The 22,795-nt window shown below is 42.5% G+C and overlaps 1 protein-coding gene across 1 annotated transcript in view; it reads right to left on the reverse strand.

The window, feature by feature from the left end:
• Positions 1-12,110, reverse strand: part of ATP2A3 (ATPase sarcoplasmic/endoplasmic reticulum Ca2+ transporting 3) — a 149,738-nt gene extending 137,628 nt beyond the window's left edge. Inside the window, exon 1 of the mRNA XM_070932095.1 lies at positions 11,405-12,110. Coding sequence (XP_070788196.1) covers positions 11,405-11,522 — 118 coding nt within the window. The 5' untranslated portion in view covers positions 11,523-12,110. The remainder of the gene's footprint in view (positions 1-11,404) is intronic.
• Between the last annotated feature and the right edge of the window lie 10,685 nt (positions 12,111-22,795).

Genomic DNA, 22,795 nt, shown 5'->3' on the forward strand with positions numbered 1-22,795 from the left:
CAAGGATGGCACAAGAGATAATAAAATGTCAAATAGAACTAAACCCGGAAACATTTCTCCTGGGAATACTTAAAACAAAATTTGATAGAAAGATAAGATATTTGATTCTACACATATTAACAGCGGCAAGAATTACGTTCGTGCAATACTGGAAGGAACGCAATACACCACCAGAGGGATTGATCATTCAGAAGATATATGAATGTGCTGAAATGGATAAGCTTATTCTAGAACTAAAAGAAAAAGATGATTCAGAATTTTATGCGGTTTGGGAAAAATGGTACACTTGGATAGATAATAGAAATAAAAATTGAAAATATACATAAGGCTGTTGAGGATTAGATATTGAATGTATATAATGTATATATTGTATGGAATGTTGATCCGAAGTATACAAAAATGACACAGTCTGTGGATTATGTACTAGAGTTGTGTAAAGGAAAATTGTAATAAAAATTATTTTTTTAAAAAAGTGACTTATGACCATTTTTCATACTTATGACCATTTTTGCAGCATCTCCATGGTCAAGTGATTTACACGTGATAGGTCAGTTTTTTGCCATAGTCATGTTGTACTAAATTTACCGTATCACACAACCCCAGCCAAAGTAAAACCACTTACTACTTCCTAAGCAGGAATCACACCATTGTTTCTTAATATCTTCCAAGACTCCACAAACTCTGAGTTCCCAAAAGTTATGCAAAAAGCAGAAGGCATCCTGTATGCTCCAGGAAGACCAACAAAGCAGATGCCCCCCTTCCTTCTACCTACAGACCAGAGGAGGTATTCAGCAGGTTCTGACCAGTTCTGGAGAAACGGTAGTGGAAATTTTGAGTAGTTTGGAGAACCGGTAAATACCACCTCTGACTGCCCCCCTCCCCCCATCTATTCTCTGCCTCCCGAGTCCCAGCTGATCGGGAAGAAATGGGGATTTTGCAGTAACTTTCCCCTCGAGTGGGGAGGGAATGGAGATTTTACAGTATCCTTCCCCTGGAGTGGGGAGGGAATGGAGATTTTACAGTATTCTTCCCCTGGAGTGGGGAGGGAATGGAGATTTTACAGTATTCTTCCCCTGGAGTGGGGAGGGAATGGAGATTTTACAGTATTCTTCCCCTGGAATGGGGTGGGAATGGAAATTTTACAGTATCCTTCCCCTGGAGTAGGGTGGGAATGGAGATTTTATGGTATCCTTCCCCTGCCATGCCCAACAAGCCATGCCCAACAAGCCATGCCCAACAAGCCATGCCCAACAAGCCATGCACAACAAGCCACACCATGCCCACCAAGCGGTAGTAAAAAAAAATGAATCCCACCACTGCTACAGACCCTATATAGTCTGTTTCCTTTAAAAGGAACACACAAAGCACACACAAACAAATAAGGCATGCTAAAAAAAGGGATCCACAGATGATCACACACACACCCCAAAAAGGCTTTCAAAGTGCCATTTAGGCTACAGAGTACATCCTACCACTTCCCTTCTTTCATCTTCTAACGTACCCATCTTACTTTGGCTTCATCAAAGCTACTCGCATATGCTAAATATGAATTGGGTGGAAAGGGCCCTTCCCAAAATTTTTTGAAATAAGACAAATATTGACTCAGGTGGAAATTTGTACTTTTCTCCTCAACGTGCAAGTTCTATCCTTGTCTATGTTTGGAGTAGCTTTCCTGAATATCAAATGTTAGATAAAGTAATATTTCCCATCTTCTCTAGCTCATCGAATCATTGGTTATACTGGCTGGGGATGATGGGAGCTGTAATCCACTCTTGGAGAGCACCAGATCAGGAAGGGCTACATTCCCTTTCCAGAGATCTCTAGGAAAATGTGAATTATATTGGTCCTGAAAGCAGGGTGGATTTGATTTAAATCATGATTTAAATCACTAGTAAAAAGGCTTGATTTAAATCAACTCGATTTAAATCATAATTTTTAAAGAGCAACTGTCATCTCTGCTACTCCTTTGACCCACTGTTGACTCACCGATAGTCCCAGTGTTGCAGAATATACAGCCTCATGCTACATAACTAAGCTCCATTTCATGCTGAATAAACTAAATTATTTATGTATCTTAAATAGAAAACTATCTTACGATAGATTTTTACCCCAAAAGTTTTTTATTAAAATAAATTCGATAAAAATCAAAAAAATCTGATTTAAATCAAAAAAATCCGATTTAAATAAAAAAAAATTGATTTTTTTTTATTTTTTTTAAAAAAATCATTGATTTTTATCCACCCTGCCTGAAAGTAAATTGGGAGCAAGACCCTGCTTCTAACCTCTCTGTGTGTTTGTCTGAATCACTTAAAAGTTTAAATTAGAATGCTACTTAATGGCCCTTCTTTAAAAAATTTTTTTTTAAGAAAGCTGGATAAGACTTTGTTTCATTTTAAAACAATACAAATATCTACAGAAGAACAGTAAAAATAGCAGTGGCCACAAAAATAAATGTGTTTATCAAAAACCAGCAAGCCATTAAACACTGAACACCTGCTTAAATAATTACAGTTTTAGAATTAGTCTGAGCATGAAAATATCCCTTCTTTTATCCGTGGCTCCCTATATGCTTCACAAATGGATTTTATTAGAAAGACTCTTGTCATATCCTTTTGCCAAAATGATATTAAGAGCCTTGGTGGCACAGTGGTTAGAGTGCAGTACTGCAGGCTACTGCTGACTGCTGGCTGCCTGCTATTTAGCAGTTCAAATCTGACCAGGCTCAAGGTTAACTCAGCCTTCCATCCTTCCAAGGTGGGTAAAATGAGGACCCAGATTTTGGGGGGCAAATATGCTGACTCGGTATACCGCTTAGGGAGAGCTGTAAAGCACTGTAAAGCGGTATATAAGTCTAAGTGCTATTGCTATTCAGCGGTGGGTTTCACATTATGTTACTACCATTCGTAACCCTGCCTTCCGCGCATGCCCTTTGCTCGTGCGGGCGCCTTCCACGCATGTGCCCAGCCTCAAAAACGTGCCTAAATAGGATGGCACAGAGCTGGGGTGGGTGGGCAGGCCCACATACGATTTCCGCTACCGGTTCAGGTGAACCAGTCCGAACCGGCTGAATACCGCCTCTGTTCCTTTTGCTATATTCAGGGTGGCTTGCAAAGATGAGCAGGGAGATATTTCCTGCCCACCAAGACAAACAAGGAAAAAGGATGGGAGGGAAGAAAATGAAGAGAAAGAAGTAAATCACAACCACCCATTCTCAATGGAGTTACCTGTGAAGGGTACCTCTGACAGAATACAGGTAGTCCTTGCTTTATGACCACAATTTGGATCAGAATTTCAGTTGCTAAAGGAGGTAGTTGTTAAGTGAGTCACACCCAATATTATGAGCGTTTTTGACACAGTTGTTAAGCAAATCCCTGAAGTTTTTAAGTGAATCATGCCGTTGTTAAGCAAATCTGGCTTCCCCCATTGACTTTGCTTATCAGAAGCAAAATCGCAAATTGTGATCCATGACTTTGTTGTTGTCTGTAAATACATGCCACTTGCCAATTGCCCAGATTTTGATCACATGATTGTGCTGATCAGCGATGGTCATAACTTAAGACTTGAGGACCAGTTGTAAGTCACTTTCTTCAGTGCCACTGTATCTTTGAATGGTTGCTAAAAGAATGATTATTAAATCAAAGACTACCGGTGGCCGTTCGAGTGAAAATCAGGAATGGATACGAAGTTGAGCTCTGTTAATTCCAACCACTGGGGTGCCCCAACCTAGAATTGTTTATTAAGTAATCAAAAAGGCATCATTCCCAAAACATGCAGGATTGAAAAATCAAAATTTAAAATACAGGTATTTTAACCTACGACCACAACTGAGCATAAAATTTCTGTTGCTAAGTGGGACAGTTGTTAAGTGAGTTTTGCCTCATTTTACGACTTTTCTTGCCACAGTTGTTAAGGGAATCACTGTGGTTAACTTAATAACGTGATTGTTAAGTGAATCTGACTTCCCCCTTGACTTTGCTTGTCAGAAGGTCACACAGAAGGCGATCATATGACTCCGGGACACTGCAACCGTCATAAATATGAGTCAGTTGCCAAGCGCCTGAATTTTGATCATGTGACCATGGGGGTGTTGCAATGATTGTAAGGGTGAAAAACAGTTGTAAGTCACTTTTTTAAGGGATGTTGTAAATTTGAATGGTCACTAAACCAACTATTGTAAGTTGAGGACTACCCGTATCCCGATAACTCAACATGTTTTAGTCTGATATTAGGAAAACAGCAGCTTTTCTTGGCTTCAGATGGGTCTTGAAGATGTCCAGGGCAAGACAGGGGTGAGTGGGTGGATTTCTCTGCAGGTAAACAAATGCTGAAATAAAGCATCTGAAATAAAATATGTCCCTCAGCCCGATTTGCATCTAGATCAATATGCTCAGAATCTAGGACAGTGTTTCTCAACCTTAGCAACTTCAAGATGTGTGGACTTCAACTCCCACAATTCCTGGCTGGGTAATTCTGGGAATTGAAGTTCATACATCTTTAAATCACCAAGAATGAAAACCACTGGTCTGGGAGGAAGCAAAGAATGCCACTTAAGCCACAATTTGTTTTTTTCTGTGGGTGGGAAACTGGCACACAAAGGAGGAAGCCTGGAAGATCAAACAGGGGGCAAATGAGAATACTCCAATAATATCTGTATCACCACAATATATTACCTTCAAACAGGACAACGTAATAGTATGCACATTTATTTACTTTAAAAGTGTCCTTGAAGTTGATCTGAACTCCCAGCAACTTAAAGGACAGACCCTTGTTCTATTTTGGCAGGAAACAGAAGTGATTGGCCACTGACTTCTGAGGCATTTTGTTGATTTCTCAGCCTAGCATAAATAGATTTCCCCGTGATCTCCCATTCAAGTACTAAGTTAGCCCCACTCCACTTTATTTATTTTACATTTTTTTCTTTATTTTTTTCCCCTAAATAACTCAACGTAGGGAACATACACAATACTCTTTCTTCCTCCTATTTTTCCCATAACAATTGTGTGAGGTAGGTTGGGCTGAGCCCAAAGTTATCAAGCCAGCTTCCATGTTTAAAGTGGGACTAGAACTCACAGTCTCCTGATTTTTAGGCCAGAATGCAAAGCGCTATACCAAATTGACTCACCAAACCATGTCAAGATTGGCCTAACATTCACCTAACATGCCAAGCACCCACAGGAAAAAAACCTAATGAGGAAAAATGATCTCGTTTATCATCATAAACCATATGCAATGGTTAACTTAAAATTATATACATCTACCTATTATGTAAATCCTCCTATTTTCGATTAATTTATCACAACTTGTTAAACAAACCATAGTTTCACACACTGATCAGGGCCGGGAACATTAACAAAATCAAATGCACACATAAAAACATTTAGAACTGAGGTGCAAGTTGGTTTGTTGTTGTTGTTTGCTTTTGTTCAGTTGTGTTCGAATCTCAGAGACTGCCTGGACAAATCCCTGCAATTTTCTTGGAAAAGTTTTTCAGGAATGACTTGCCATTGCCTCCTCCTTAGGGCTAAGAGAGAGTGACAGGCCCAAGGTCATCCAGATGGCTTTGTGCCTAAAGGAGTAGAACTCAGTCTCCCAGTTTCTAGCCTAGTGTCTTAACTACTACACCAAAAGGCATGGGTGCAGTTTAGCATTGAGAAAATAAAACTCAGAAGTTTCTAGTCCTCAAGGATACACCATAATACAACACTTGCTTTGCGTGCAAAAAGAGCAGAACTAATCCGTTGCATCCCTAGTCTGCTAGGAAAGACTGATTGGAAAGATTTTAGAAAACATCTGCCTGTCAGTGAAGACCAGCCATCCTTAATTTTGTATGCAAATGTGCTGAAACATCACTGTTTCCACTGATATCTGGGAATGGTGGGAAGTCAGCTGCAGAATTCTGAGAGACTGAAGTCTAAATGCATGTTAAACATACCTTAAGTTGCCAGGTTGGGAAACTAATACTGTATATAGATCATGTTATGCTAGATAGCAGGCTAAGGCTGTGTCCCACTTTTTTTTAAAGTTACCAAGATCGGTTTTGAACTGTGGAGGTACCACTGCTATAGATCAGGGGGCTTCACACTTTTTCTGGTTATGGAACCTATTGGTTAAAAAGGGGGGAAATCGGAAACCCCTGCTCATGAGGCAAAACGGTGGCAGTAGAAATATGGCTGCATTTGAGTGATTTGTCTCTCTCTCCTTAATCTCTAATGGAACTGTAGAATAGTGGGCGATTGAAGAGACAGAGGCAGTTCTTCGACTTCAACTCTTTATTATAAGAAGCAATAACCCAGCAACTGTCTGTCTGACAGCTTGCCCTTTTATAGGTAGCTGTCAGACCTTTAGCCAATCGGATTGAACTATTTTTCCCTCAGGCGGACTTGAGTGAAACCTATATTCTTGGGCTTCACTCTTTATTGAATATTCAACACCAACCCCATGATACGCTCACACAACATACTTCAAAAAACCCTGCTGAAAACTGCTTGAGGAATATCTAGGAAATAAGGATAGGGTTTCTCTACACATCTATAACTCTTTAAAATACACCAGAAAAAAATAGTTATTTATTTATTTATTAAATTTATAAAAGTACCCAGACATTTAAGGACACAGGGAAAAAAAGTGTTCAGAAGATTCCTGATTTATATTCACTCAAGAATGCACTCAAAAAAACAGCAATTAAAACTACGATGAGCCACTTGACCAATTCTGCGCCTCCATAAAACCTTTGTTAATTGATCCAAAACGAAGATTAACAACATTAAATGAGAACTTCATTAAACAGATACAGTATGATTTTTATGCCAAGTATTGATACACAAATCCATCAGGGAAAGTTTGTATCAAAGAAAAGGCTTCATTGTGGTTTAACTTTTACCTAAAAAACATCAGTTAGAAAATGGGGGGGGGGGGGAGGATTTCTTTTTAATTAAATTCCAGTGTTACTAGAAGTTTTTTTTTCTTTTTTCCTGAAGATCAAGGCAGGGGGAAAATAAATGGCTTCTTTACAGTTATTGGATCTCCAGCATTATGAATACATGCCATTTACATAAGGAAAAATTATACTTTGAATTCAAAAACGTATTTCTAGTTTGGTCTAAGATTCAGACTTGTACAGGAATTTTATAAATTCCAGGGTTCACCCATACATAATTTAAAAATTAGCTAATTTGTAAGGCATCATAATAGCCATCCCACCCACCCCCGAAAAAGACCACTACAGCTGATTTCTAGAAACCAGATTTGCAAGTTTCTGAATTCTCCAAAACTTCGCAGAAAGGGTTTTGAGAAGTGCAGCTATTACCCATCTACGATTCTTTTTTCTCCTATGGACCATCATGGATTTAATGAAGCCTAATTTAGATATGTTATAAATATTCTAATTATATTATGATGGTTGCTGAGGAACCAACTTTCTTTAAGCTGAATGCTTACTGATAGCTGAGGAGGGCAACTGAGGTTTTCTTGACCAGCTAAAATGTAGCTGAAATAAAATATTGCCCTAAAAGGGTTGGCTTGGGAAGAGTCTTGCCAACAGAGAAATAAAATGGCTTAAATGTGGCAATGAAATATGCCAACGAAATCCAGCAGGGGCCAAAGACGCATTGAAGCATTCTTAGATTAAAAGAAGCATGGAACCAATAAGGAAGTTGAGGTTTCTTAGGTAGGAAAAGGGAACTTTTGTTGAAAACTACAAGAAAGTTTTGTAAAAACAGAAAACTGTCAGTGCCACGTCTATTAAAGAATTTCCTTTGAAGATTTTTGAAACTGTTTCCCTAGGACTCTTTGTGGCTCACAGAAGAGAGGATAACCATACAGGATTTCTAGACCTGAAAAAAAGGACAGTTTTTATTTTTATTTGTACTCTGCCTTTATTATTTTTACAAATAACTCAAAGTGGAGGACATATCCAACACACCCTCCTCCTCCTATTTTCCCCACAGCAAATAACTTTATGAGGTGAATTGGGCTGAGGGAGAGTTACTGGCCCAAGGTCACCCAGCTGGCTTTCATAATTAAGACAGGACTTGAACTCAAGGTCTCCAAAATTTAATCCTAACAATCCTTGTATAGAGGATTATATGTGACAAGAATTGTGTGTGTGTGTGGGGGGGCGTTTGTCATTTCAGCTTCCAGAGCATAAACAAGAGGGGTGTGGAGGTTAAAGGCAAGGAAGTGGAGGGAGAGAAATCACTTCCATTTGCCTCCAGGAAAAAAAGGTCTCAACTTATAGCATCCACATTCAGACATTTTAAATCAAATGTCAGCCATACAGTTTTAGCCCACTTTGAAGAATAGGATTGATGATAGGCTTCATTGTGGGAAAGATGGCGATCGACTCTCACAACCTTCTGCACTGACTCTTTATTTTGGCAGAGTGAGGGCACAGCGGCAGAGGAAAAAAAATTGGCAATGCACTTCCATAGTTTGGAGGTGCAAATTCAGAGGGGAAAGTTGCAAAAGGTTGCAAAAGAACCAATGAAAGGCCTTGACATGGAAAGAGTTGGAAAGCCTGTTGTCTGGACTGTTGTTACATCAATGTAAGTAATGTTGGACCAGAATGAGTTGACAATCTGATTTACCTCACTGCAAAGAACCTCACCAAGCTTCCCTCAAATTCATTATAGTACAGAGTACAGAGTAAAGCAACAAAGATGATTAGGGGACTGGAGGCTAAAACATATGAAAAACGGTTGCAGGAACTGGGTATGTCTAGTTTAATGAAAAGAAGGACTAGGGGTGATATGATAGCAGTGTTCTGATACCTCAGAGGTTGCCACAAAGAAGAGGGAGTCAAACTATTCTCCAAAGCACCTGAAAGCAGGACAAGAAGCAATGGATGGAAACTAATCAAGGAGAGAAGCAACCAAGAACTGAGGAAAAAATTTCCTGACAGTTAGAACAATTAAATCAGTGGAACAACTTTCTTCCAGAAGTTGTTGGTTTTTAAGAAGAGATTGTACAACAATCTGTCTGAAATGGTATAGGGTTTTCTACCTGAGCAGAGGGTTGGACTAGAAGACCTCCAAGGTCCCTTCCAACTCTCTATTCTTCATTAACCCATTTTGCATACTCATGTAAAAGTTAGCTTCTTCATATCCACTGAACTTTGATATCCTCCAGATATATCATTCAGCTTTTCAATGAACCTCCCCCTTGACTTTTTAAAGAGAAAAATATGGTCACTCCACCAATCTTGTTCTTTTCATCCAAAAACAAACTCATCTTCACTAATCTCAGGAGAGAAAAGTGGAGAGCTTTTGCAGAACCGAAGCTAGCCACCCAGCTTTTCAGATGTGTTGGAACTACAATACCCATAATTCCCAGACAACCCATGTAGGACTCTGGGCAGTGTAATCCCATAGCATCTTGAAGTGGGTAGGTTGGGAAGGTTGACAGAGATCATAGTCCATGCTGCAGTATCTTGCAAGCAGCTGCTGGATGGGTTTGCACTTAGGTCATGCAAAAAAAGAAGAAAACTTATTTCTCTTAGCAACCTACAATTCCAAAAACAGACAAGAAATGGGCACTTGTAGGAGTGGCAGGATAACTGCAGGCTTAAGGAGCAATTCTGTCTATAGAAGACCAGAGAGTTCAAGTCTATTCATCCCCAGTTAAAAAGGGTTTAGTACCTGCAAAATATCTTTCTGTTGATGAAATACTGCCTCAAACGTTAGGGTCAGGATTATCCTTTTTTTCTGCATAATTCTTAAATATTTAGCATTTGATATGTACTTCTGTTTAAGCACCACACAAGATCTATGTTTCCCCATAACAACCCTGTGGGGAAGGATGGGCTAAGAGAAAGTGCCTGGCCCAAAGTTAGGCAGGTAGTTTCCATGGATCCACTTCTTGACCAACTCCTTAACCACAATGGCATTCAGAGTTTCTTCTGGGTTTTGAGTCAGCAACCTTCTATTTATTTACAAGGCAAGCATTATAACCATCTTGCTATCCCAATTTGCTGCCTACATATTCTTGTTATTCAGATGTCCTGATTCGCTTGTTCGCTAGAGGAGATCTTGTTCCCCTCTTTCTTCTTCTCTTAATTCTGAAAATCTTCTTTATAAATATTGAACAAACAAACAAACAAACAGCTCCCCACCCAAATATCTCATGAGCCCTGATCTTTCAGGGTTCTCAATTCACATATTGCACTAAGCCAGAGGTCTTCAAACTTGACAGCTTTAAGACTTGTGGACTTCAACTCCCAGAATTCTCCAGCTATGCTAGGTGGAGAATTGTTATGCTAGCTGGAGAATTCTGGGAGTTGAAGTCCACAAGTCTTAATGCTGTCAAGTTTGAAGACCTCTGCACTAAGCCTGGCTTTAGTTATGGTTTCCTGGAGTAAACCACCATGAGTTGCCCCAAAGGTACTTTTTTCAAGAGACAACTAGACTTTCTGGGGTTTTTTTTCTTTGAAGACGTTTCGTTTCTCATCCAAGAAGCTTCTTCAGCTCTTCAAGCTTCTTGGATGAGAAGGGAAACATCTTCAAAAAAAAAAAAAAAAAACCCAGAAAGTCCAGTTGCCTCTTGGAAAAAAGCACCAAGTTTGGGACAACCATGACCTGGAGGACTGAGAATCTCCATCGACGTCCCATAGACGGTGGTTTCTAAAGAGCAACGATTGGATTCACACAATACATGAAGCCCATGAAACTGAACGACGGCTTTACCTCAGCGTTCCTCCTATCCATTACCGAGATACTTAAAAATGGAGCTTCCGTGGAAAGAGACAGTGTATCTGTAAACATGAGGCACAGGGGTGAGCGGAAACCACCACCACCACCACTATCGCCTCTGTCTGCTTCCAGAACACACTCGGTCGGCTACCATGGCCACCATCAGCTAAGTCCTGTTTATTAAACGGCCCTTGAGTTGTCTCGAGGGGACACCCCACTCCCTAAATTCACGAGGCCAGACTTTGAAAGGTAACGGGGCTCGGAGATGCGACGCGACTGCGATCAGAAACCGGAGTTAAGGGCAAATTCCCTCCGAATGCCAAAGAGCAGCCGCTTCCTGCCGCGCCCCCCCCCCCACTTCTCGCGTGCCCGTGGGATTTCTGCTGCCGGCCGGCCGGCCACCGTGGGAAAAGTGATGCTGCCTGACCCTGGACTGTTCGACACGGCTCGTTCTTTTTATTTGAGAGCGATTCATTTCCTTTTTCCGCCTAAACCCGTGGAGCTCCATGCACCACGCGTGCCAGCCGACCCAACCGGCAGCGGTTGAGGACCACCACGACCACAATCCGCGCCCTGCTAGTCCCCCCCACATCCCCGGCACTGTCCGAAGCGACCATCCTGCTCCCTCTCTTCCTCCCTGACCCCACCAGCCACCCCTGGCCGTTCCGCGCAAGGCGGCGAGCTTGGGCGCCTAGGCAGGGTTGTTGGAGCCCCCTTACCGTTGGCGCCGTACTTCTCCCGGTGCCGTCGGACCTGCTCGGCGCTGAGTCCGCAACTCTCCCGCACCCCGAAACGCCGCAGGACTTCTTCGGCGGTCAGGCTGTGCGCGCTCTCCATGCTTTCTCCCCGAGCGGCTTGGAGCGCTCCTCGGCGCTCCCTTCCCTTCCCTGCCTTGCTGTCGTCGGACCGAACTCCGAGAGGCGGAAGCCTCGGCGCTCGCTTGACGGAACGACTCGGTCACAGCCGAGCCGGAGGTCCGAGCCGGGCGAAGGCTGCAGAAAAAGCCGGCGGGGGCGAAGCTCCTCGACGGCGCAGCGCCTCCTCCCTTCGCCGCTCGAGCGGAGCGCCTTCGCTCTCTCCGGATCCGCCGACGCTGGCGGTGCGCGAAAAGGCTGCGCTTTTGCGACGGGTGGGGGTGGCGGGGACAGCCGTGCTGTTCTGTGCCGCGGGCGTCCCCTTTCCTTTTTGGGGAGCCGCCAGCGATCTCCCCGCTTTTGCAAATCGGGGAGACTTCAAAGCCGGCGCGCCTGGCCCCAGAGACGGATCATCCCCGGGTTTCTTACTGCGGCCATGCCTTGCCTTGCCTCGCCTTTGCAAAGTTACTTTCTCCTCAGCTGCTGCAGCAGAACTGCCTGACAACGCGCCCCTCCCACCACTTCCTTCGCTCGGCTCGGTCTTCTCGCCTTCCACCGCCAGGCTCGCCAAAGATCTTCTCCGGGCCCGCCTTGATCGACAACCCCGATCGCCTTCGACGGAACGCGTTGCGTATTTATTAATTACCCCCCACCCATCGCCGCGCGGGCTACTCCCTCTCCGGCCTTCCCCATTCACAAGCTACCTGCCTTCTTCTGATTGGCTCCGGGGACGCCCTTGATACCTTCCTGCCCTACTGCCATTGGCCAAAGCGGGAGTTCTTATTTGTTTATGGTCTTTTTTTTCTTTTCGGACCGAACCGGGAAGATGTTTTTCTTTTGAACGTTCACTTTTTTGGTGGTTGTTTATAATGCCCGCCCACCTGAGCCTTTATTTCTGGGGCGGGGAGAAATCTCCATCCGTTGCAGCAATGGAGAGTAACGTTGGTGCGATCTGGAGAATTTCGGGTAACACAACACATTTTGTTCCTTTGGACCGGGACCAAACGGCATTTTTTTTTTCCTGGACAAAGCCAACTCTTTTGCGGACATGTGTTTGTGTATGCATATCTGTATCCAAGTGTCTCTACATTACATATGCTTTCTAGTTGGGGTGCAGGTGATTGTAGGTTGCCTTGTAAAATTGTGTCATTTCAAGAAATTGGTAACTTGCATAGAACAGAAGCACAGTAAAAAGATTCATACAAAAAGAAAGATAACTTGAAGGTAAAATGGAATAAAACCGCAGGGGTAAAACTGAGCTTTGATTCATCATATAGCATTATGGCCAAATTGTGCCAAAACTGAGTGGACCTATGCTTACTAACTGTTAGCATGGAATGCAGCATTTGTCCACATTCATCTGGAATATTAGTCTACACTTCTCTGTCTTACTAAAAATGCATTATGTAAAAGCTTTAATTAACCAAAGCTGTTATGGGCCTATCTGGGGACATTGGTGCCATATCAAAATTCTGATTTGAAATGTAAAGAGTTGTGTGAGTGTGCAACTAAGAGAAAGGGGAAGGATGTAAAATATATAAATGAAGTGACCTGATCTTTTAGAATGGAGTTGAGGAATGTACGGAGAAGCAAAATTTTTCTAATGAATGAATGAAAAGGCTAAAATGTATCCTAGAAAACTGCAGTGCATCTAGTTTGTTATGGCTGGGTGTGAAAATAGTTGCATTTCAATAGCGAATGGTCATGATGAAGGAACTAGAGGTGAGTTTAGGGAAAACCGTGCACCATTGTGAACTAAAGTAATGAGTGGCATTAGGGAACAAAAATCTGTTAAGTAACAAGAAGGGATAGAGAAGAACAAGAAAAAGGTCGGACTATTCAGAGACCATAGAATTAATGAGAATTACAATGACACCTTGATACTCAACTACTTTGAAACTAGTCGAATTTGTACTCAACGCATTTTGATGCGAAAATTTTGTCCTGGCACTCATCGTTTGTTTGGTACTCAATGCAGAAACTAGAACTTGTCAGTGTCAGTGGCCTTGTGACTCATTATGTAATTCCTTATGGGAAAAATGTGTTTGGTACTCAATGTTTTTGGTACTAATTGCACCTCCCAGAACCAATTAACAATGAGTACCAAGGTACCACTGTATTATGATTGATGAGTATCTCCTTAGGAACAGGTTGGTATTGAACACTGTTTTAAGCAGAAGGTTATTCATATGTGATATTCTATAATGTTAATGTTTTCATAGAAATGTATTGGGAATGCTTTGTTAGTATTGACAGTCTCTGTATTATTATTTTTTTTTTCATGAGGGTGATGCTATGCTGTAAATTGAGAACCCAAATGATTTGCCATGAACGTTAGATAGATTATGTGATACAACAAAGATTGTAGATCTGACAATTGCAGCATTAAAGACCAAGATGATTGTGTGTGGCAGAGGAGATGGAGCGAGCAATTGCCATCACATTTGTTGTTAACACTGGTGAAACATTAGAGCAAGCAGATGGATTTGTGTGACTTCCTAGCATGTTTACTAAAGAGAAAGGGGAAATGGGCATAGTAATTTAAAGATATGCAAATGCAGAAAGGTAGATGTGTGTGATCTGTTGCTAGGCTTAAATGTTGTTGAAAGAAGCTAAAATGGCTGGGTATATATACTGAGCTGGTAAATGTCTCAGATAAAATCTTTTTAAAAAAAATTAGTCCAGTGTTTATCAACCTTGATCAGTAGTGGGATTCAAAAATTTTTACTACCAGTTCTGTGGGCGTGGCTTGGTGGGCATGGCATGGTGTGGTTTGGTGGGTGTGGCAGGGGAAGGTTACTGTAAAATCTCCATTCCCACCCCACTCCAGGGGGAGGTTACTGCAAAATCCCCATTTCCTCCCTATCAGCTGGGACTTGGGAGGCAGAGAATAGATGTGGGTGGGGCCAGTCAGAGGTGGTATTTACCGGTTCTTCAGAACTGGTCAGAACCTGCTGAATACCACCTCTGACCTTGATAACATTAAGATGTGTGGATTTCAACTCTTAGAATTCTCCAGCTGGCTGGGGAATTCTGGGAGTTGAAGTCCACACAGCTTAAAATTGCCAAATTGAGACAGACAGGGCTACACAGGTGAGGGTTAGATTTGATACCTCAGGGACTATTCTAATGAACCATAATTGGTAAGAATGGAACTTCCATGCAAATAGGCAGTATGTATGTATGTATGGACTTACCAGTGGTAGGTTGCCTCCAATTCGCTCCGGTTCTATAGAACTGGTAGTAAAACTGGCGGGAAGCTCCTTCCACTGTCCCTGACATGAAAATGCTTCTGTGCATGTGGCCCCATTGCGAACCGGTAGTAAAGGTAAGTAGAACCCACCCCTGGTACTTACGTATGTATGTATATATGTATATCCAACCTTTATTAGTTTACAAATAACTCAAAGAGGCGAACATAACCAACTCACCATCCTCCTTCTAATATCACCCCCACCACAACAACAACCTTGTGAGGTGAGTTCAGCTGAGAGTGACTCGCCTAAAGTCACCCAGATGGCTTTCATGGCCTAAGGTGGGACTTGAACTCACCTTCTCCTGCTTTCTAACCTGGTGCATTAACCACTAGACCAAACTGGCTCTGAATACCTCTGAATTCCACATGCTGATCAGAGCAGGGGTCTCCAACCTTGGAAACTTTAAGACTTGTAGACTTTAATTCCCAGAATTGCTGGCTGAGGAATTCTGGGAGTTGAAGTCCACAAGTCTTAAAGTTGCCAAGGTTGGAGACCCCTGGATCAAAGAGTGAGCCAAGACACACCAATATCTGGTACTGTTGGTAGAATCCCTCCCTGACCTATGAGAATCCACTGTGAGAAAGGATGAGTTGATTTTGGCATTGTGCCAAAGTTCCACAAACAACTTCTTTCTAGTACTGGGTTGAGGTAATAGACTCACTAAAACTAGACATGGAGACATCTGGATTGGCAAGGCTCAGAGGTTTTTGTGGGGTCACTTGTAACTTTGAGGTAGCTGAGATTTAATTCCCATTAAAAGTTTTCTTCTACTCTAAAAACTGAAATAAATAATAAAAGATTATTCAGGGTGATATTCTATCAAGTTCATTCCAGCTCATCCATTTAAAAATGCGCTGAAAAGCTTTTGAGGAGTGACCCTGGACAGTTCATACAATTCACACAAACAAGACATCTAGTTTACTTGTTTGCAGGGTAGTGTATGTCAGGGGTGTCAAACTCAAGGCCCATGGGACAGATCCGGCCCACGGGGTACTTAGATCTGGCCTGCGAGGCCACCCTGGAAACAGCAAAGGAATGGCCCGCGGTGCCTTTGCCAGAGAAAATGGAGCTCGGGAAGGCTGTGCACGCCCCCCCTCCCCGAGCTCCGTTTTTGCTGGCAGAGGGCTAGCAAAACAAACGGAAAATGATTCCCTTTTTGCATTTGAGCATGCAAGAAGGGACAGGAAAGGAGAAAGGGAAAGAGGAAATACAAAGAAAAAGATGGGAAGGAAAAATAAGGAAAGAGGGGAAGGAAGAAGAAAGGAGAATGAAGAGGAGAGGAAAAAGAGGAAGGAAGGAAGGAAGGAAAGGATTATAAGGAGAATGAGGGAGGGTCTGAGGAAGTCCTGCCTTAGCACTTGGCCACCACAAGGGTTCCCGACACAAATGACCTTGAGCTGGCCATGCCCCCCCCCCCGGCCATGCCCCGCCCCCCAGGTCAAACACAACCCTGATGCAGCCCTCAATGAAATCAAATTTAACACCCCTGGTGTATGTGAGTCACAGCATGGCAATTCGCAAACTTTTATGATTTCTCTGTTTAGGTGAGTACAGCTGTCCTATCACCCCAGTTAAAGGCTTGAAGCAGAACTAAACAGCAGCAGAAGAAAATACATAAGGGCAATTTACAGTTCTTTCTAGGAATATCTGTCTATCCTCAATACTGTAGTTGGATATCCTAGGTCAAGTCAATGGGGCTGGACTAGATGTCCTTTATAATCACTCAATATTCTCTGAATCCACAGCCATTGGTCTATAAACTACCTCAGCTGACTTTTTCTGCAGTCTTTTTGTGGTCAAATGCTACAACATGCTAGATATTTAGCATTTCAGGGCCACAGAGATGTCACCAAAAGAGGTGGAGTGAAAATGTTACCTCTTTTCTTATAAAAACAAAGGAGGAGCATTTAATTTAGTGGAAGCTTAGCACTCCTTTATTTTAACTCGTTGTTTTCAAAATCAGCCACAAAAAAGTTGTGCTGCTTAGCATCCAATAGATACACTGGAAAGGGAAAATAATGGGAAAGCAGAGGAAAAAAAGAAAATTTGGGAGCTAATTCTTAAGGTCGAGTAGCTTTCTTCCAACGTAATTGTTCTCATTTGAACAGACTAAAGAGGCTTTCTGGGGGAAAAATGTAATGGCCCCAATTTAATTCGGCAAACAAATATAATAAATAAATAAATTTAACTATTATGGAAATTCTGAATATAGCAAACGCTTTTGAAGATTGCCTTGGATCCAATTTTTGTTTTGGAAAATATTCTCCAGTAGTGGAGATCATCTGTCAGACGGATTTCTGGATGTAATTTTGGCAATAGCTATAGCTCAGCTATCAATCCTTTTAGCTCGCCAATAATATTGATTGGTTGATAATGGTTTGGGAGACAAGACATAAATTAGTGTGTGACATCTAGCTGAAAAATATATATTTCCAGTCATATCTGAGCCCATGATGAAGAAATGAAGGTAATACACTAGAAGGCATAATAAAGACTTCTTGCTGTGATAAAACAAATAAAATTCAGCTCTTTCCCTGATATTGTCAGGGAAGTTTGTATACATTTTTCTTTTTAATGGGAAAATAATCTGATAAAACTGAGTGAGGATTTTTTTTTTCTTATTTGCTTCATCAGTTTAGGCTACACAAAGAAATTAGTGTCCTGTGAATCAAGTCTACATGTAATTTAATATAGTTTTAATTAAATTAATATTAACTCATTTGGGAAAGGTTAATAGAGTCACTCTGTCATGGCCCCATCAAAGCCTGAGTCTGCGGAGGAGGATGAGCTGGTGCTGAGACCGATGGAGGTCGAGGAGGCAGCTGTCCTCATGCTTGGGACAGCTTGCCAGCAGGGAGGAATGGGGGCAGGATGACCGAGAGAGGGGGGAAGAGAGGGCAGTCAGTGGAGATGCGGAACAACGGAGCTCAGGTGACGAGCAAGGACCGCCCCCTCCTGATCCCCAAGCACGGAGAGTGGAGAGGAGGCGGGAACATCGCAGGCCAACCTGATGGCTTGGGAGGAAAGTGCCCTGCCCTTCTTCACAAGGCACACCTGGGGACTGAGACTTAAGGAGACTCTGTTGGGAGGGGCGTTTGTCGGGAGCTGAATTCATGGAGTTTTGTATACAATTGCCAACGTATGGAGTTTGCAGGATTTCTTGCTTCATTCCTTGCTTTGTCGACTCCTTGCTTTATTCCTTGATTCATGAACTCATTGCTTTATTCCTTGCTTCATGGACTCATTGTTTTGGTTCCTTGCTTTGTGGACTTATTACTTTGTTCCTTTACCTCACTGTGTGTGTGTGAGAGAGAGAGCGCTTTGCTCCGGGACTTGCCATAAACGTGGGAGCGTTTGGGGGAAAGTTGGAGCAATAAAGGAGAGTTTGAACTATCAGCTGGCTGTGTTGCCTTTGTGCCTTGTCCCAGGTCATCACACGTTCCCTATGTAGACTGATTCTTTTAATGACCCATTTGAAGGGATGGGATCTCTCTTATACCCATATGTCTGTTAAATCCAAATGTATATCATTTGCGCCAGTCTATCCTGTTTTGAATTAATTATGTAAATTGATACAAATAATATAAATGCCATCATTTGTATAAGTGTGTATTTACACAAATGATGCAAATTAAGGCAAATGCTTATAATTTAACTGAATTGCCCAGTCAATTTTGGATGCAACAGATTTGTCTATTAGACCACAATTGAGCCCACAATTTCTGTTGCTAAATGAGACATTTGTTAAGTGAATTTTGCCTCACTTGACAACATTTCTTGCCACAGTCGTTAAGTGAATCACTGCAGTTGATAACTTAGTAACCTGGTTATTAGGTGAATCAAGTTTCCCCTTTGACTTTTCTGGTTAGAAGATCGCAAAAGGGGATCAAATGACCTTAGGACATAGCAACGGTCATAAATGTGAACCAGTTGCCAAGCATCTGAATTTTGATCACATGACCATGGGGATGCTGCAAAGGTCCTAACTATGAAAAACAATCATAAGTCACATTTTTCAGTGCCGTTGTAACTTTGAAAGGTCACTAAATAAACCATTTGTAAGTCAAGGGCTACCTGTATTTTGAAGTGATGTCTAGATGCAAATTTTGTCTATCACATATGAAGTTCGCCAAAATGGAGTCCATTAAAGCGAAGGTTTTCTTCTTCTTTATCTTTCTCTATCTTTATCTTGTGGTTGTTGTTTTTCTGTGACTTGACTGTCAGAAATATCAGTTTTGGGGCAGGCATTTTTTTTTGGGGGGGGGGGAGGTGAGGGAAGACCCACAACCAGAGGTGGTATTCAGCCAATTCATACTGGTTCAGGCAAACCAGTAGCGGAGATCGCGGGTGGGCCTGCCCACCTGCCTTGGCTCTATGCCAGGGATGGATAACCTTTTTGCCATCGCGTGCCAGGAGCAGGGGGGAGGGGGGATCATGCACATACGTGCCCACACCCATAATTCTATGTGCCCCACCCCCGCACATGCGCACATGACCCTCCTCCCCGCTCCTGGCACACGATGGCCCGGTGGGCCCGGTAAGCCTGTTTCTCTCTCTCCCCAGGCTCCAGACCCTTTCTAGGAGCTTGGAGAGGGCGAAAACAGCCTTCCCCATACACACCCCGGAAGCCCTCTGGAGGCCAGAAATGGCCTGTTTGCCAACTTCCAATGGGACCAGAAGGCCCGTTTTTTGCTCTAGAAAGGCTCTGGAGCCTGGGGAGGGTAAAAACGGCCTCCCCCCTCCCCCCCGAGGCTCTCCGGAGACAGGAAACAGACTGTATCCCTACTTCTGGTGGGCCCACAAGGTCCGAAAATCAGCTGGCCGGTGTGCGCATATGCCCCAGAGCTGAACTGTGTGCCCACCGATATGGCTGTGTGCCATAGGTTCACCATCACGGCTCTATGCTGTACTATTTAGGCACAGTTTTGAGGCCAGGTGAAGTGAGCGTGCATGCGACGAACCGGTAGCAACAAAATGTGAAACCCATCGCTGCCCACAACATATTTATAGAGTGTAAGGAAGATAGGTTAGATCAGTTACCAAAGTAACAAGGAAGAAAACATAGCTTAAGTCCAAAACATGCATAAAGTACTGTAGTGTAAGTGGCTCAGGAAGACACATCCTTAATTCACAGAGGCATAAGAAGGGGAGGAGAACACAGTACACACAGACTCACAAGATTCTGTTATTGGAGCCATTCTCAATAAAGGTGGTCTTAGTTTAGAGGCCAGGATCTCTGAAAAATATATTTTTTTTCTGTGATGGATCCTTTTTCTGAGGTCTCCTTTTACGGAAGCGAGATAGAGGAAGGGCCTTCCTTGTTTCGCAGGAGCAAAGTGCTTTCCACAATAAGTTACAAAGAGGACCAGAAAAAGGCTTTATATTCTTCCAAGCCAAGGCATCCGCAGGGGGAGGGGTCTAAAAAGTCGAGATGGTGACCACGTGATCAAAGCCCCACCCTGTTTTTATGCACATCTCATATTAAAAAGGGGCATGGCTTCAGTTGCTACTATCCTCTTGCTTTGTGGATGGCTGCTCCAAACCTTTTAATGTTGATCTTGCTTTAATCTGGAGTTTGTTCTTCATTTTTTAGTGTTGGAATGTATTTTTCCTTTTCTGTTCTGGCTTCACAACCTATGTGTGGGAAGCCCTCCCCCAGTCCTGGAAGAATGAAATATTTTGGGAAATATTAAAAAGGCAGAATAAAATATTTTCCCTAAAGGAGAAATGAAACAATCTTAAAGGAGGCAGAAACCAGCCCCAGTTTCCCTGCCCCCAAGCAGAAACTGAGGAGGCCAGTTTTTAGAAATGCAGATTTGGTAGTCCATTCAGAAAGACTGGATCCAGACAGGAACTCAGATAAGCAACAAACAAAAGGTTGACAAAATTAGCTCAGACAAACACCTAGGATTTGCATTTCCCCTTTTGCCTATAGAGCCAGCTATGACACCTACATAACAGTAGTGGGTTGCTCCCAGTTCACACAGTTCACTAAAAATTTTTTAGTAGTTCGGAGAACCGGTAATAACATTGGCTGGCCACGCCCCCGAACCGGTCCCTGGCCCGGTCACCGCTCGCTTACCCTGCCCACCTCATCAGAGGCTTTTTTTTTTTAACTTTTAAAAGCATTTTTTCTACAACGTCTTCAGCTGAAAAAATGCTTTTAAAAGTTTAAAAAAAAAGCCTCTGATGATTGCGCGGCTCAACTGGGATCTCAGAGGCTTTTAAAAGCATTTTTTCTATACCTCTTTGGCTGAAGAGGTTGTAGGAAAAAAAATGCCTTTAAAAGCCTCTGGCGATCCCAGCTGACTTGCCTGATCGTCAGAGGCTTCTAAAAGCATTTTTTTTCTCCAACCTCTTAAGGTTGTAGAAAAAATGCTTTTAAAAGTTAAAAAAAAAAAGTTGGCCACGCCCACCCAGTCACATTACCCCCCCACAAGCCATGCCCACAAAATAAGCCACGCCCACAGAACTGGTAATAAAATAATTTAGAACCCACCCCTGCTACATAACCCCTATATGACCCCCATAGGAATCCAGAAGGTATAAAAACCCACCCACTCTAAACTCTATTTTGTGAGCTGCCCAGAATCACATGTAGTTGGTGGTTCTGCTTCATCAATAAAGAGAACCTTTCTTTACAATCAGCCTCCAGCCTCCATTTTATCTCCAGAGCCTTTCTCCTGGCTTGGAACTGAGCCAGATGGATTTTCCTTCCAACCTATGGATAGCTAAAAACTTTTAGGCATAAAGTAGGCATAGGTATAGGGGTATCTTTATTTTTAAATTTGTATTGTGCCTTTTTTTAAAAAAAATTCTTTTAAGGCTTAACGCTGCAAATTCCAATGTTTTTTCATCTGAAAATATCAGGAAACTGTGCTATTGGCTTTCAACACCCTGAAGAAGCATTAGGAGCTGTAAAAGGAAAAGAGAGTTAATATGTCTTTTTTGTTTTCTGCTGAAAATCAGTGGAAAATTGCAGGGCTTTCATTTCACTCTTCACACCAAGCTTCAATGGCATGACAGATGGAAGCAAAATAAAATAAAACAGGTCTGGGGGAAACCACATCTGCCCTGCAAGTCACAGGTTGCAACTTTTGACCTGCGTCCAGACCCCCTAAGGTGTGTCTCTTTTTAAAATCTCCTTATATAGGCAGAGTATATCTTCCTTCTGAGCTTTGCAGAAGGCTTGTCTGTTTTTATTACCTATGATTTTAGAAAGCACGCATAGATTCACAGACATTCTTCCTTAAAGCTTTCAGACACTTGGGGGCTGTTGCTTTACTGCCTTTTTATGGGCTTCCAAAAGACACATGGTTGGTCACCGCTGGAGACATAAACCTGAAGTAACTGAGCTCTTGTTTGATCTGAGAAGTCAGTTCGCGTGTACAATTCCGCTTAATTATTTCAGCTTTTTTTTTTTTTTCCTCAGCGTGCTATTTATTTTTGGAGCAAGGAAGCCATCCCTGTCTAAGCAAGGCAAAAACCATAAACAGTGCAATGTTTTGTAGTTGAGCAGAAGTAATGGCCCCTGTCCAGGAAGAATGATGGCATCTGATTGAGATGGTTCCATAAATATTAGAGCATCTCCACCCCCTTACTTTAATTTCAGCTGGAAGTACAGATGATGTGCGAACGCTTTCCTTCAAAGAACGCAATTTGTTTTCCTGCACTTGTTCTCTGCCCCGCACCTTACGTTTCTATTTTGATATGAAAAGTGGGAGGAAGGTTGGGAGCTTCTGGAAAGCTGAGATGGAGGCAGGGGAGGAGGATGGGGCAGTGAGCAGCATTGTCCCCCTGCGTGTTTTGGGTTTTATTTGTCAGTGATCAGCATCTGTGACAATTCTGAATAGAGATGTTACATAATGCAACGATATTTGTGTTTTTAGCCTTGTTGTCTTGCCGTCTTGGCCCCAGGTTTCCCATAGGCACAGAACAGCTGGGCTGACAGGAACGGAATTATGACACTCATTGTTTATTTTGATTGCTGCGAAGAACT

This window comes from Pituophis catenifer, unplaced genomic scaffold, assembly GCF_029215685.1.
Source record: "Pituophis catenifer annectens isolate HBS135680 unplaced genomic scaffold, rPitCat1.0.hap2 SCAF_1, whole genome shotgun sequence".
NCBI classification, from domain to species: domain Eukaryota; kingdom Metazoa; phylum Chordata; class Lepidosauria; order Squamata; family Colubridae; genus Pituophis; species Pituophis catenifer.